Raw genomic sequence first — 15,108 nt, forward strand, 5'->3', positions numbered from 1 at the left:
CATCACCTTGTGAGCTGCTCTACGCAGAGCAAACTGGCTGTGGCCACGTACGTCAGAGCAGACTTGGCTGAGGCGGGACTGCTCCATTGAACTCACATCTCTGGGACACAGGGTCGGGCATTTCAGAGCGGTGAATGTGTGCAAACCCAAAATGTTCTTTGTAAGCTCCCCCAACCAGCCCTCTATGTTGGAGATCTGGGGATACAGGGTCAGAGCAAAGTGGGCTTCGCTCCATGGCCTTCACCTCACCCATGATCCAGAACAATGGGGTACTTTTCATTCTGCCAGATGGAAGCAAGACTGCTCAGGCCCACCAGCACAGGCCATCATCCACTTCCCACATCGTCAGCATTGGCCAGTCCTTCCCAAAGCTGGAGTAACCATCCCTACTGTGAGCACCAATTAAACCCTCACTGGATGAGCAAAATGGCCCAGCTGGATGCAATTCTCCGACTGCTAGAACACTGGGATCCCGCACGGCGTCTCTACCAAAGCAGCTTACTGCGGTTCACAAAACCATTGACAAGCTGCCACCAAGTCTCTCCTAGGAGGTTGTTACAAGACCCACACTCCCTGCCTGGGTTAGGAGTGTGCAGAACTCCTCAAGCAACATGAAGCAAGTGGCGATTCAGATATCCTCACGCGTCTTTAGATGATGTGAACATTCCTAGCAGAGCAAGATGAGAGCAGGGTATCATGGAATGGAACACGTGATGTCCAGCTGCAAAGGGCACCATGAGAGAGGCTGGTGCTGCTCAGAAGCCCTCAGCTAAGCGCCACCAGCCAGTCTCTCCAGAGAGCTGTGCTGCCCACCTGGCACACACCGCAGAGCGGGATAAGGACGGGAAGGCTGAAGGAGAGGTGGCGGCAATACAAACAGCACTACTGCAAACCGAAGGAGACTCCCAGCCTTTCACCGCAGCAGAAAGCAAATGGGTGATCCAAAACAATGCAAACAGGCACATCTCTCCTGAACTCCTGGAGAACCTGGGAAAAGCCATGGCGAGCCAGCTTCGTATCTAGAGTCAGTCAGCAGAACAAAATACCTGAAAGCTGGAGCAGAGGAAAAGCAACAGCCTTGCCAACACCTGAGCAAGATCCCTGCCTTGCCACCACTTACTGCCCCGCCTCTGCTAAGCTGCAGGTACAAATACCCTTCACAGAACTGCCCCCGCCCTCGCTACCCTGTGTGCAGATCAAGCAGGTTTCAGATCAAATTGCAGTGCCGGTGATGAAGTGCTGGCACTCAGCACCGGCACGGAGAATAGCTTCCAGGCCCAGCAGAAGACAGGTGCAGTATTCCTAGATTTTCCTGCTGCCTATGACAGGATCTGGCACACAAGCCTCCTGTGCAAACTGTCACTGGGCCTACGGAAGTGGGTTGTGTGACTGTGGGCCTGTTGCTGTGAGGCAGTCAGTTTCAAGATTCACTTGGACAAAAACACAGCTTCCGGGAGTCTAACAATGGTCTGTCCTCAGGGCCCAGGTCTAGCACTGACCGTCCCACTTCAGTGACCGTCCCAGCACCACTCCCCGGCATTGTATTTCCAGAGAACACAGCCGGCTGGCAGTGCCGGACAGGGACTGCAGGCACCTAGAAGTCCTAAACGCGAACATAAGAGACGGCCTAGGACTGTGGAAGGGGGAGACTTAACCTACTACCAAAAAGACGGTTTCGAGCTGCTTCCAACTACACCAAAACAGCCAATAAACAGCTTCCTGGAGGGGGACAGGAAGCCAGAGCCTGTGTATCTAGGTGTTACGATGGCCTGAACCATGACTGCCAAGGAAAACCTCACCAAGACCTCACTGAAAATAGAAGAAACAACCTGATGAGCGGCCAGTTGGGTCTATGTGGGAAGCGCAAGTGCAGACCCTGCCTTGTGCTGTCCTGGAGCAGAGTCCTGCTCCCCGCCGTGGCACTAGCAGACACACTGATGAATGAAGCCAGCAGACTGCAACCGTCGGCAAGGGCTGCCTGGTCGCTCGTGGCCTTGTACAATGCCCTTCTCCCAGTGATTCAACGGCTAAGACAGACTGACTGTCTATGTAGATGCAAATGCAATATATACACACAGGGTGCCTGACTGCCCAGCCAGAGGGCCCTGGCACTGCGGGCACTCGCCCGTCTCCCTCCCTATGGGGCCGGACAGCAGGGCACCAGACTGTGAACGGCAACTCCTACCGTGCAGCGGCTGCCAGCTGGTTCTTGAGGTTGGGGGCAGTGGGGTCTGCGGAGAGCGCCTTAGCGGCCAGGAGCAGCTTGCTGGAGGACATAGAGATGCTCTTCAAGTTCGACACCACCTGTGCTTGGGCCTCCTTATTCTGCAACCAGTCAAGAGACCCACCAGTCACCCCTGCAGGTCACTCAGAGCCGGCCCTGCTCAGCCACACCTCCTGCCCCTGCCCACACCCCCAGCAGCCCCTGCCAGGCTCAACCCAATTCAATCAGAACTCATCAGTGCCCTCTACCACCAGCCAGCCACCCCGTTCCCAACTCCGCAAACAGCTCAGCTAACCCACCAGTCACACTGCCGTCCGGCCCAGGCACTGCATCAGCCTCTCACACCAACCCCCCAGCCATCCCACCTACGGCCAAACGGCTTAGCCAGCCACTGCATCAGCCCCCCCCGCCAGCCACTGCATCAGCCCCCCCCACCAGCCACTGCATCAGCCCCAGCCAGCCACTGCATCAGCCACCCACTCTAACCCCGCAGCCAGCCACTGCATCAGCCACCCATGCCAATCCCCCAGCCAGCCACTGCATCAGCCACCCACTCTAACCCCCCAGCCAGCTACTGCATCAGCCACCCACGCCAATCCCCCAGCCAGCCACTGCATCAGCCCCCCCAGCCAGCCACTGCATCAGCCACCCACTCTAACCCCCCAGCCAGCCACTGCATCAGCCACCCACGCCAATCCCCCAACCAGCCACTGCATCAGCCCCCCCAGCCAGCCACTGCATCAGCCACCCAGGCCAATCCCCCACCCAGCCACGGCAGCAGCCCCGCCAACCCCAGCCAGCCACTGCATCAGCCCCAGCCATCCATTGCATCAGCCACCCACTCTAACCCGCAGCCAGCCACTGCATCAGCCCCGCCAACCCCAGCCAGCCACTGCATCAGCCCCCCCCGCCAGCCACTGCATCAGCCACCCATGCCAATCCCCAGCCAGCCACTGCATCAGCCCCACGCCAACCCCCAAGTCAGCCACTGCATCAGTCCCCCCAGCCAGCCCTCCAGCCAACCACTGCATCAGCCCCCATAGCCAGCCACTGCATCAGCCACCCACATCAACCCCCTCGCCAGCCGGTCTGTATCAGCTGCTCATGCCAACCCCCTACCCAGCTAGCCACCTATGTCAAACCGCCAACCATCCCATCTACCTGCCAAATGGCTCTTCAGCCACCTGGCCCAGACACTGGATAGCCAGCTAACCCCACAGCCATCCACTGCACCAACCAACCACACCAACCCCCCCAGCCATCCCACCTATCTGCCAAACACTCTTCAGCCATCCAGCCCAGGCACTGACTAGCCAGCCAACCACCCCCGGCCACTGTAACGGCCATTCACACCCCAGCCATCCACTGCCAATTAGCACAGCCAGCCAGCCGCTCGCCCCAGCACCCAGCCCACCCCAGCCAGACACCTACTGTACCAATTGCTCCCACAACCCCCCCGCCAACCCACCCACCCATTAAACTCCCCCTGGGCCGGTCAGCAGCAAGGCGCCTGCTCTTACCGGGGACTGGCCAGCCATCTCCACGCCGGCTTCCAGGAACTCATTGAAGTCCTGCCCGAATTTGCCGGAGGACTTGGCCAGGTCCTGGGGGGTGCCCCGGGAGGCCTGCACCAACTCGTTGGCAGACTGGTTCAGGCCAGCTGCTGCCTGGTTCAGCTGGCTCTGTGCCTCCTGGAAGCTCTTGGTGCTGGGTGGGAGCTGGGAGCAGAGACAGAGGTGTTGGGGGGCGACACACAGGAGGGGGGAGGTCACAGCCACAGGTGTCCAAGCCCTGCTCCCTCTGGGAAGTGCAGGGAGCCCTAGAGATGGGGCACACGTTGATTCCAACAGCTGGGGCTGGCAGCAGCACAGAGACAGCCGGTCAGCGCCCACGCGCTGCCACCGCCTGGCGTGCCAGGAACATGTAGCTGTGCTGGCAAAGCAGCCTTGCCGCTCAGGCGACTGAGCAGTGCCTGGCCAGAGGGGGGCTCAGCAGGGCACGTTGCTCCTAGTTCAGGGAGCTTCCCACTGAAAACATCCCCTGAAACGTGGCCCAGGGCAGAGTGAGCTGGTGCGAGGGGCCCCACCCCCTGGGCTGGGCACTTCTTCACAGCACCGAGAAGCTTGCGGTCTAGTGTCGCTGTGGAGGGGAAGTGGGGCTGAACCTCGGGGAACGCGTGTCAGAGCGAGCAGCCGGCTCCCCCCGTGGGGTGGGGGGGCCCTCCTGGACAGGGCTGCAAGGAAGGATCACGCTCCAGCCCCATGGCAGGAGGAATGCAAGGAGCATCTCCAGCTCATCTGGCTGCACTCACCGACTCGGCCAGCAGCTTCTTGCTGGCCTCGCTCACGGTGCGAATGGCGGCATCCACGTCCCGCTGCCCCGGGAGGCAGTTCACGCAGCGGTTCAGGGCCTGAGACACGGCCTTGGCCACCTGCCGGGAGATAGGGACAGTCAATTGCAGGCGCACATGCCTGCTCCTCCCTGGAACCCCCTTCTCCACAGACCTGTCCCTCGAGGGTAAGTGGTGGGCACCTTCCCTCAGCCCCACTGCTGGGGCCAGGGGCACCCTCCAGCCCACCAGTGCCTGGGGATTGGGGCTGGAGGGGGCTGCTGGCTCTCGGGGTGGCTGGGCTGGAGGGCGCTAGGGGCCCCGCACTCACCTGGGCCAGGCGCTGCTGGCTCTCGGGGTCGCCCGGCTTGGGGGGATGCTGGGGGCCCTGCACTCACCTGGGCCAGGCGCTGCTGGCTCTCGGGGTCGCCCGGCTTGGGGGGATGCTGGGGGCCCTGCACTCACCTGGGCCAGGCGCTGCTGGCTCTCGGGGTCGCCCGGCTTGGGGGGATGCTGGGGGCCCTGCACTCACCTGGGCCAGGCGCTGCTGGCTCTCGGGTCGCCCGGCAGGGGATGCTGGGGGCCCTGCACTCACCTGGGCCAGGCGCTGCTGGCTCTCGGGGTCGCCCGGCTTGGGGGGATGCTGGGGGCCCTGCACTCACCTGGGCCAGGCGCTGCTGGCTCTCGGGGTCGCCCGGCTTGGGGGGATGCTGGGGGCCCTGCACTCACCTGGGCCAGGCGCTGCTGGCTCTCGGGGTCGCCCGGCAGGGGATGCTGGGGCCCTGCACTCACCTGGGCCAGGCGCTGCTGGCTCGGGTCGCCCGGCAGGGGATGCTGGGGCCCTGCACTCACCTGGGCCAGGCGCTGCTGGCTCGGGTCGCCCGGCAGGGGATGCTGGGGCCCTGCACCCACCTGGGCCAGGCGCTGCTGGCTCTCGGGGTCGCCCGGCTTGGGGGGATGCTGGGGGCCCTGCACTCACCTGGGCCAGGCGCTGCTGGCTCTCGGGGTCGCCCGGCTTGCCCACGCCCTTGCGCGCCTCTTCGATGAGGTTTCCAGCTTTATCCATGACGTCGCCAGCGCACTCCAGCATGGCACTCTGCACCTGGGGGTCGGATGTGTTGGCTGCGACGCCGCGGGCAGCCTGGCTGAGTGAGCGCAGGGCCTGGGCCACATCCCGGGCAGCGATCCCTGGGAGAGACGCGAGGCGTTGACCCAGCGTGCAGAGAGCCTCCCTGACCCACAGCCACACAGACATCAGGGGGCCCCTCCCCTGCTCAGACATCCCTTGTGCAGGCAAGGATTGGGCCCTGCCCTAAGCGGCCCAGAGCCGGACAAGCCTTCCCATTTCTGGGCCATGGGGCCAGCCACCCTTCCATCCAGGCCATGGGGCCGGCCCCTCCACCCCCATTTCTTCCATCGGGGCCGGGGGGCTGGATAGTATTCCTGCCCACAAGCACTGGTCCCAGCCGTTACGTTTACCTCCCTGCTGTCACCCTACCCTGCCAGCCCAGCGTGAGCCATGGGGGGCACGTGTGCACGGCACCCATCAGCGGGGCAGGGCTGTACAGGGCCATGAACACAAGGCAGGACTGGGTCTGCTCGCCTGCCCCCAGGCTTGGAGGGCTCTGCCCTGGTACCTGTATAGTTCTCGTTGCCCTGGGCCACCTCCCCCAGCAGCTGGGCGATGGCGGAGCTGACGGCCTTCGTGCTGTTCCCCAGGTCCTGGGCGCACTTCTCCATCTGGGGGCAACCAGAGAGGGTTCACCCATCACCCCACAGGTCACCCCACATCCTCACCCCAGCCCCTTACCCCCACTCCTTACGCCAACCCCCACGCACCCACCCTCCTCCCCTCCCCAACTGCCCATCAATCCCACCACCATCTCACAGCCCACCCGCCGTCCCCCCACGCACCCGTCTACCTCCCGGGGCCCTTACCGTCTCCCCCGGCAGGGGCTTGAGCTTTCCGTCTCTGGCAGCAGCCTTGGCTTCCTGCAGGTCTCGTTCCAAGCTCTGCACCATGCTGAGCGCCGAGTCTATCTCCAGGGGCCCACAGGTCTCCTGAGCCTGCAGCAGGAGAAAGAAACTGAGCCACAGGGGCAGCAAACCCGCTCCTGGCATCTGTACTCTCCTTTCTCGGTCAGTGCCCTCAGGGGCAGGCCAGGGAGGAGCCGCTTACCTTCTGGGCAGCTGTCCGGAGCTCGGCGAGGGCGGCGGCCAGGTTCTTGGCACACTGGCTGAGCTGCATGGCAGAGGCCTGGTCCATGATGGTGGGGACAGTGGCTTTGGCTGCAGCTACCATCTTCCCACCAGGCTGTGGGTGGAAAGGATAAGCCATGAGAACAGGACAGGAGGCAGCACTCCCATCCCTGCCCAGCAGAGCCCCCGCACTCTGGAGGGGCAGGCAGGGACAGACTCAGGGGACAGAAGCCACATGGGCTAAGCAGACAGAGCCACTCAGCTTGCCACCAGGGTCAGGAGAGCAGAGGGTGAGGCCAGCCTGCACCAGAGACCAGGTGAGGGGAGTGCCAGGGCGCAGGTCCCCATGCCAGCTGCAGGGGGGAGCCCGGCTGGTACCTGCAGGAAGTTCTGGCTGGCCGCGATGAGCGCGAGCTGAGCGCTGGGGCTATCTGGCTGGGACTGGCTTCCTCGCACACCCTGTACCAGCATCGGGATCTGATCCGCCACCATCTGCAACCAGACAGGAGAGTGAGTCAGTGGGGAGCCAAGAGTGGGCAGCGGGGCAGGGAGAGAGGGGGGACATGAGTGAAACGCACCCCAGGGTCAGGGAGTGGGCCCTACGACAGGCCTGGGGGCAGAGCTGGGCTCCCTGAGCTCCTGCCCAGGACAGGCCATGCAGAAGGGTGAGCTGTTGCAGAGCTGGGAGAGACTGTGTGGAGAGCAGAGTCGGACTCCCATTCCCTTCCCCTGCCAGGAGAGACCACTCCGAGAGCAGGGACTCAGAGCTGACGGCCAGGAAGGGACCAGCAGATCCCCATGTCCAGGGATCCCCAACCTTTTCGCCTGGGCAGCGGTGGAGTATCCGCTGAAATGCTGCCAAATTTCTGCGGCATTTTGGCGGCGACGCCTCTCGATCACGTCACTTGTCGGCAGCAAGTGGCATCATCGAGAGGCGTCGCCACCGAAATGCTGCAGAAATCCGGGGGCGACGCCTCTCGATGACGCCGCTTGTCAGGTTTGTCGGGTTTGTTTGACAAGACCTGTTCTCCATAAACCCAAGCTGGCTGATGTTAATTATGTTCCTGCCATTCAATTCTTTATCAATTAACTCCCTTATCACTTTAGCACCATTTTTCCCAGGACTGAGGTCAGACTAACCAGCTGATAGCTACCCGGGTCATCCCACTTGACTAGAGCTCTGAAATTTCCCCAGTATTCCAAGGTTTATTACAAATCAAATCAGCAAGGTCAGAGATCTCCTCAGCCAACTCTTCTAGGACGCTTGGGTGCACGTTATCTGAGCCTGCTGATTTCAACAGGTTCTTCCCTAGTGGATGTTGTCAAATATCCTCCTTAGTCATTAAAGGATTGGAAAGGACTTCCTCATCCTCGTGTGATACACGTGCATTGGCCTGCTTCTTACCAGATACAGAACATGTCTCCCTCTTCTGCATCATTCACTGTTTCACCATCTCCATTTACTAATGGGCCTATGCCACTGCCAGGCTTTATTTTGCTTCTGATACATGAAACATCTTTCTTACTGTCAGCCCTGCCACCCATGGATCTCTCCCTTTCTTTAGCTTCCCTTATCAACTTTGTGCACTTTACAACTTCCTGTTTATACTGATTGCTATCTCTTTTCTTCCAGTTGTTAATACATATATATTATTTCTAGTTTCTGCCTTCACTTGCCCCCTTAACCAGGACAGCCTTTTAACAAAAGTTGTTTTATTTCACGATCACGGAATTGTGGCTTTTTAGTTATCTAATAATGCCCCCCAGCCGACCAGCAAGAGGGTGCTCTGAGAGCAGGGTCCTTCCCCCTCCCTGCCAACCTGGGAGAAGCCATTCTGAGAGCAGGGATGGCCCCCACAACCCTGGAGAAGTTCCTCCCACACTCAGAGGGGACATGCCGAGAGCAGGTACTCCCCCAACCCCTCCAAACTGGGAGAGGCTGCTCCCATCCCCCTGCTAACCTGGGAAAGGTAGGGATCCCCATCCACATTGGGAAAGGCCACTCCCACCCATCCCCACATGGGAGAAGCTGCTCTGGGACCCCTAAGCACCCCCAGGCCTGGGCTGCAGGACTAAGATCCTGGCACCGTAGGCTACCTCCCACAGTCAGCAGTGAAATGCTTCCCATGGGGCACTGCAGCTCCCCATCCCCCCAGGGCTTCTCCCGTGCCCAGCTCTGACACCAGGTGGAGGCCGGGCTCAGTGTGTGCTAGTGTCTGGTGGGTGCAGAGCAGCTGCCAGGGGAAGGGCTGGGTGGGGTGACCCTGCACTGCGACTGCTGGGATGGGGCAGCCCAGGGGGGTCGGGAACACCCTGCTCCTTACCTTGCAGCTTTGCACCAGCTGCTGCTGCGCAGCTGGGTTCTTGTTGGAGGCAGCGGCGTGCTGCGCGGCGGCGATGGTCTGCGTGGCGGAGGCTGCAGCCTGCTTGGCTGTGTGCTGGCAGGGAGGAAGCGGCAGGTGCGTCAGAGCTGCCTGGTGCCCAGGCTGCAGGGCACAGGCCGCCCAGCAACCCCAGCCCAGGGCTCCCTCCTGCAGTTGGCCTGGGGCTCTCGCCTGACACTGGGGAGCAGGAACCGCACGGTGCAGCTCTGGGGGCCTGGCCAGCACAAACCCCACACTCTGGGGACACCACACCCCAGCCAGCTGTGGGTGAGACGCAGGCACCAGCAGAGCAGCCTATTCACAGAGCCACCCCAGCCCTCTGGGCAGGGATCCGAGAACCCATCCCAGTGTGGGGTGGGGCAGGAGGGGTCTCTGTGGGGTGTGTCGAGAGAAGGTGACTCTGTGCGCCAGAAAGCTGGGGGGTCCCAGACGCCAGAAGCCCCTGCTCCTTTGGCAGCCCCTCGACCTCCTGATCCTTCCACGCAGAACCCCCCTCCCGACGTACAGGCTCACTCATCACCTGACCCTTCTGCCACAGCCCCCCTCCCCGCCCCCTGGCAGCGCCCCCAGGCAGCTCACCTCCAACTTGTGCACAAGCTTTTTCTTGATGGCATTCTGAGCTGCGGCATTGGTCGCTATGCGGAGCCCCTCAGCCGCTTCCCGGAGCCGCTGCTGCTGCTCCTCGCTGTCTGGGTGGGCTGCAGCCCCCTGGGAAGAGCAGGAAAACCTATCAAGCCAGATGCCTCCCAGACTGCACCCAGCAATCTCCCCCACCCTGACAGCTGCTGCTGTATCTCACCCTTAGCACCAGAGTCCCCCCAGCTCGGTTCACTACAGCACAAGAGCAGGGGTCTGCAATCCGAGCCCCGGAAGAGCATGATGCTTCTCCTAAAGAGGTCAGTAGTGGAAGAAGTAACAGCACTGCTATTCAAATGCCATTATTAGGTTTCAGAGTCAACAACCCTATTGAGATGCACGGAACCAGTGCTCAGAGCCCGGCACAGAGAAGCTCATGGACTGAGAAACAAGAATGAGCTCCTGCCTGAGGGTAACGGGGGGCAGCAATTTTACAGCCTTGGGACCCCCTCCATGGTACAGCTGACAAAGAGAATACCTGTATATGTTTATATGAAATACTGACATGTAAGTATGCCCAAAAATACCCTTGACAGTTGTCAAGTGAGGTCTAATACAACAGAAGTAAAGTGAAGTGTGACAATTTAAAGGCAAGTTAAGAATAAGTTCAAACACATTTCGGTTCGAACTGGTCTTTACAAGTGTTTTAAAATTTAAAAAAATGCTTTGTATATTAATAGTGATTAATATGGTATTTATGCAAATGTTAATTAAAATAATGCTTAATGTTAAATAGGCAATAAAAGGTAAAAATGTAATTATATAAGCAAAAACAAATATAGTAAAAAGTAAATTTAATGGTAATTAAAGTAAGTTATAATTAATTATATGCTAATTTTAGATTAGGCACATCCATCTGCCATCAAAGCAATGTTAAAAAAATTCGACCCAGTCTCCTCATTTAGGGGCTGATCGCCAGTAAACACATCACTTCATCTTCAAATGTGAATATGAGGTTACACTGAGGCCTGCCTGCTTCTTAATAGAAAACAGCTTTGAACGTTGTCACTCACAGCCGCCCCCCCCCCACCCCAATGCCTGTAACAGCCCCAAACACTCAAACCTTGAAACATTCAGTTTAGCTTCATTTTAAATGACTAATTACAGGGCGCTCAGACCTGCACAGAACAGGTCCTGGTGTAGTCGCCTCTCTGCCCTATATGCTGAATGCCTGACAGGGCCTGCCCTGCCCTCCCCAGGCTGCGCCAGGCCTGCACTCAGCCGGAGAGCCGCAGCTCTGCTCTCTGCTAGTCCTGGCACCAGGTCGGGGCTGCCTGCCCTGCACAGACCAGGAGCCACACTGGATTTCCAAAGGAAGCTCGAATCCTGCCCCGCCCCGCCCCGCCCCGCGTGTCACAGACCTTCGCTGCCTCCACCATCTTGGCTGTGGCGTCGGCCAGCATCTTGGCAGCACTTAGCAGCTTGCGCGAGTTCTCCAGGTCCGTCTCCCCCTCGGCGTCAGCTTTGATGGCATTTACGAGGTCAGAGGTTGCCTGAGCCAGAATACGAGCCTGGCGCACCATTTCCCCTGGGGACCAAAGGAAGAGCCCTGGACATCACTCACCTGCACACCACATGGGATGGCAGAGGGGTCGGCCGGCACCCCCGCTCCCTGAGGCAGGGTCAACCAGTGCCCCCTCCCCGTCCTGGGACCGTGGCAGGGTCAGTCGGCACCGCCCCCTGCTCCCCTCGCAGGAGGGCCAGCTAGCACCCCCCCACCTGCACCCTCACTGGGAGTGCTTCATGTCCCTGCTGGCGCCGGCCTGCACCCCACTCCTAGGCCATGGCAAGGTCACTGCAGGCCTGGCAGAGACGGACCCTTCACCTTGTGAGATCACAGCATGGAGCAGGCTCTCTGCCAGCAGCCCATGCACAGCCACAGCGGGCCTCCACCCTGGAAGATGCTGTTACCCTGTGCTGGCCTTTCCGACCCCCCCAGCCCTCCCCACCACGGTGCTCCGGGCTCCCTCCCCTCACCCGCGTCGCCCATGGAGCTGAAGATATTCTCGGTGACGTTGAGGATGGTGTCGGTGGCCTGGTCGTAGCGCCCGATGGGCTGCCCGCCGGTGGCGTGCTGCTTGATGTGCTGCAGCAGGTCGTTCAGGGCCTGCGTCACTGCTGTGGCTGCCACCCCCACCTGCTTCAGCAGCTGGTCATCGCTGGTGGCTGCCTGGGAGGCCTCCACGCAGCCTTCCGCTGACTTCGCCACCAGCTTGCCAGCCTCAATCAGCTGCTCCTGGCACACAGGGGAGCTGATCGTGGGAGCCACCACCTGCAGCAGAAGGGGGAGACCACCAGCACCCTGTTACTGACCCCGGGCCTGCGTCCGCCAGCACTGCAGCACACACAGGGTTAATACTGCCCCCCCGGGTCCGGCACTGCAGCGCAGAGAGGGTTAACAATGCCCCCACCGGTCCAGCAGTGCGGTGCAGAGAGGGTTAATGCTCCCCCCACCCACTGCAGCACTGAGGGTTAATGCCCCTGGCCCCGAGGGGGTCCATTCAGTAAGGGCTTGGGGCACAGGGACAGTTACAGACACAACAAAGGCCACGGGGCAGGTTGCTCTGCCAGCCCTGCAAACCCGGGGCCAGCGGACAGAGCGGGAGCTCAGTGCACCAGCCCCAGGTCCCCTTCCCTCCCCCGAACGCGGGGCAGCAGAAGGGGCTGGGAGGCACCCAGGGCCCAGCCGTTGGAGGGAGCAGCTGGCGGACACCAGGATCTGGCCCTGGGCTGTCCCAGCTGGGCTTTCTGCGCAGCCCTGCAGAGCGTGGAGCTGTCGCCATTCGCCCTGTGCCGGCTCTGCAGCACTGAACCGAGGGTGCTGGGCACAGCGCAGGGGAGGTGTGCGGGCAGGGAAGGGTTAAGCCACCTGGCTCCTGAGCCAGCTCTTACCTTGGTGCAGGCCACCAGCTGGGAGGTGGAGAGGGCGCACTGCGTGGCAGCTGCGATCACCTGGGTCTGCAGCGCCGAGTCCTCTGTCTTCTGGGCCACATTCTTGGCTTTCAGGACCAGTGCAGCGGCTGCACTGGCCACTGCCTTAGCCAGCTGCATGAGCATGTCCTGGGGGGAGGCAGAGGGTTAGTGCAGGCCCCAGGGCACGGAGCTGCAGGCCAGCTGGCAGGACCACCCAGAACCTCGTGAAATATTCAACAGGGAAACAGGAGTTTGTTGGAGCGTCTCATGTAACCAGCCCCGGGGAGGGCTCAGAGCCAGCAACGCCTGCAGGCAACAACGGGCACTGCCCGCTGCGGGCCACAGCCAGTACTGAGACCGCACACGCCGCAGGCTCCAAGCAAGGGTCACCACACAATGGGCACACCAGGGGTAACGTCACCACCAGCCACACTGCCGGCAGCCGCCTGCCCCTCAGCAGAACCACGGCTCTGACAGCACCCAACAGACACACTGCAATCGACAATCCACGTGCCCCCCCAGAGCGCTCCGCACGCGGCACATGGCAGCCTGCAGGCACAGGCCACGAGCCACTGTCCTTGCACACATGGCCAGCCACACCACCCCGCACACTGCCCTGGCAGTCAGTCAGCTCCCTCCCCAGAGCCCCTGCTACAGACAGCTCCGGCCCCTAGGCCTTACCTCCCTTGCTCCTCAATCTGCTGCAGTCAGAGGCCGCTTTCCCCCGACCCACCACCAGTTCCAGCCACAATCACAAGCCAGAAGACATGCACCAAGCTCATTAGTTCCCAGCCCCAGTCACACCCGGATTAACTGTCTGCAGCAGCAGCGACCCCGACAGGAGAGTGCAGGAGGCAGGAAGTGGATACACTCGGGTCTGGCTGCTGAGTGGCAGAGCCTGGCAAACGGAGGTCAAGCTGGGGCTCAGACTCTGCTCCCCTGGGTGTCTGTCTGAACAGCTACATTCCAGTCACTGCGCCTGACCCAGCCCCTCAGCCTGCAGCACAGACGAGAGCCTCAGGCCTAGAACGGGAGCGGCTCAGACAGGCCAGGCCCGTTCCATCACTCTCAGCCCCTTGCTCCCTGCTGTGCCTCTCTCCAGCGCTTCCCTTCATGGACTCCTGCAGCCCTCTCCTTCCTCCGAGCACCTCTCAGCTCCTCCCCTTGCCTCAGCTCCATCTCCCCTCCGTGCTCTGCACCAGCCCCTCCCCAAGCCCTACTGGCCGGGTGCCCCCAGAGCACTAAACATCTGGGCGGCCCCCAGGCCAGCTTGAGCCCGGGCAGGAGGGCTCTGCTGGCTCAGGAACAGCCCGTGCTGGGGAAAGGGGTGAATCCACTGGAGCAGAGGGGACTGTGGGGGAACAGTGATAGGGATTTGGGGGCGCAGGGCAGAGCTGTGAGTGGTCACTGGAGCAGGGTGACCTGAGTGCATGAACTTCCGAGATTCAGTTACAGGAAAAGCAGATTTTGACAAGTTCCCTTCCCAAAGAACCCAGCTGATTGTGTTCCCGAGAGGAGGGCTGGGAGCCCCTGCGCTCCCCCCCTTTACCGTCTTTGGCTCTGAGGTGGGCAGGGTCCGAGCGCGGCGGCTCTCTGGGATCTGCACGGGAATCCACAAGAGAAGAAGCGTTACTCTGTGGAGGCTCTGGCTGGGGGCAGGAGCGGCCCTGCCCCCCGTGTCTGGCACAGCAGTCGTCCACAGGGCCCAGGCTGGGGCAGCCCACACCGCTTGCCCCAGCCTCCATGCTGGGAGAAGGGACCCGCAGGACAATCCTGGGAAAAGGACCTGTTCCCATTAGCGGCCAACCACCCCGCCCCGCCCCGCCCCAGGCCAGGGCTGCGCTCACCTGGAACCGAGGATCGGTGTCGCTTTCTCCAATCTGCTGCAGCAGCTCCCCGCTTGTCTGGCCCACGGAGCCGGCCGCCTGCAGCAGGTTCTGTCGTGGCTGCAGGGAAGCAGGGCAAACACACGATCAGCCCTCGGAGCTCCACCTCGTCGCCTCCTCTGTTCCTCCTTCCCCCTTTCCTCCCCTGCCCCCCACTCACCTCGACACTGGCTGGCTGTGCCGTTTTCAGCAGGTCTGAGACAGCGCTTGCCAGGTTCTTGGCAGCCTGCAGGAGCTGTCGCCCATTCCCCCCTTCATCCTCCATGAGCGCGGCCAGCAGCTTCACGCCCTTGGACATCTCGGTCAGGTTGGAGGAGATGGTGGTGACGGCACAGCCCACGGCCGTGTAATCCGTGTCGGCCGGGTCCCCTGCGCAGGGAGGAGGCAGGAGTAGTGGGAGCAGCAAATAGCCCCCACAGCCCAAGGAGACAGGGGAGCGCCAAGCCTGCCCCCGCTCAGTGACTGCCTGGCCCGACTCCCCTGCCCGTCCTGGAGCCGGGGGGCACAGCCCAGGCCTGACATGCAGCTGGCGTGTGG

At 61.4% G+C, this 15,108-nt stretch overlaps 1 protein-coding gene across 5 annotated transcripts in view; it reads right to left on the reverse strand.

Moving 5' to 3' along the window:
• Nucleotides 1–15,108, reverse strand: part of TLN1 (talin 1) — a 183,152-nt gene that overhangs the window by 50,797 nt on the left and 117,247 nt on the right. For 4 of the 5 annotated variants that reach the window (XM_039543113.1, XM_039543112.1, XM_039543115.1 and 1 more), the window contains 16 exons: nucleotides 14,732–14,940; nucleotides 14,533–14,631; nucleotides 14,235–14,285; nucleotides 12,665–12,832; nucleotides 11,750–12,044; nucleotides 11,134–11,300; nucleotides 9,716–9,844; nucleotides 9,077–9,190; nucleotides 7,131–7,244; nucleotides 6,733–6,867; nucleotides 6,492–6,620; nucleotides 6,191–6,293; nucleotides 5,533–5,741; nucleotides 4,536–4,655; nucleotides 3,745–3,942; nucleotides 2,186–2,325 (listed from right to left, as the gene is read on the reverse strand). In XM_039543113.1, coding sequence (XP_039399047.1) covers nucleotides 2,186–2,325; nucleotides 3,745–3,942; nucleotides 4,536–4,655; nucleotides 5,533–5,741; nucleotides 6,191–6,293; nucleotides 6,492–6,620; nucleotides 6,733–6,867; nucleotides 7,131–7,244; nucleotides 9,077–9,190; nucleotides 9,716–9,844; nucleotides 11,134–11,300; nucleotides 11,750–12,044; nucleotides 12,665–12,832; nucleotides 14,235–14,285; nucleotides 14,533–14,631; nucleotides 14,732–14,940 — 2,380 coding nt within the window. The remainder of the gene's footprint in view (nucleotides 1–2,185; nucleotides 2,326–3,744; nucleotides 3,943–4,535; nucleotides 4,656–5,532; nucleotides 5,742–6,190; nucleotides 6,294–6,491; nucleotides 6,621–6,732; nucleotides 6,868–7,130; nucleotides 7,245–9,076; nucleotides 9,191–9,715; nucleotides 9,845–11,133; nucleotides 11,301–11,749; nucleotides 12,045–12,664; nucleotides 12,833–14,234; nucleotides 14,286–14,532; nucleotides 14,632–14,731; nucleotides 14,941–15,108) is intronic. The other variant, XM_039543114.1, reaches the window with a different exon arrangement.

Source organism: Mauremys reevesii, linkage group 6, assembly GCF_016161935.1.
Source record: "Mauremys reevesii isolate NIE-2019 linkage group 6, ASM1616193v1, whole genome shotgun sequence".
Taxonomy (NCBI): Eukaryota; Metazoa; Chordata; order Testudines; family Geoemydidae; genus Mauremys; species Mauremys reevesii.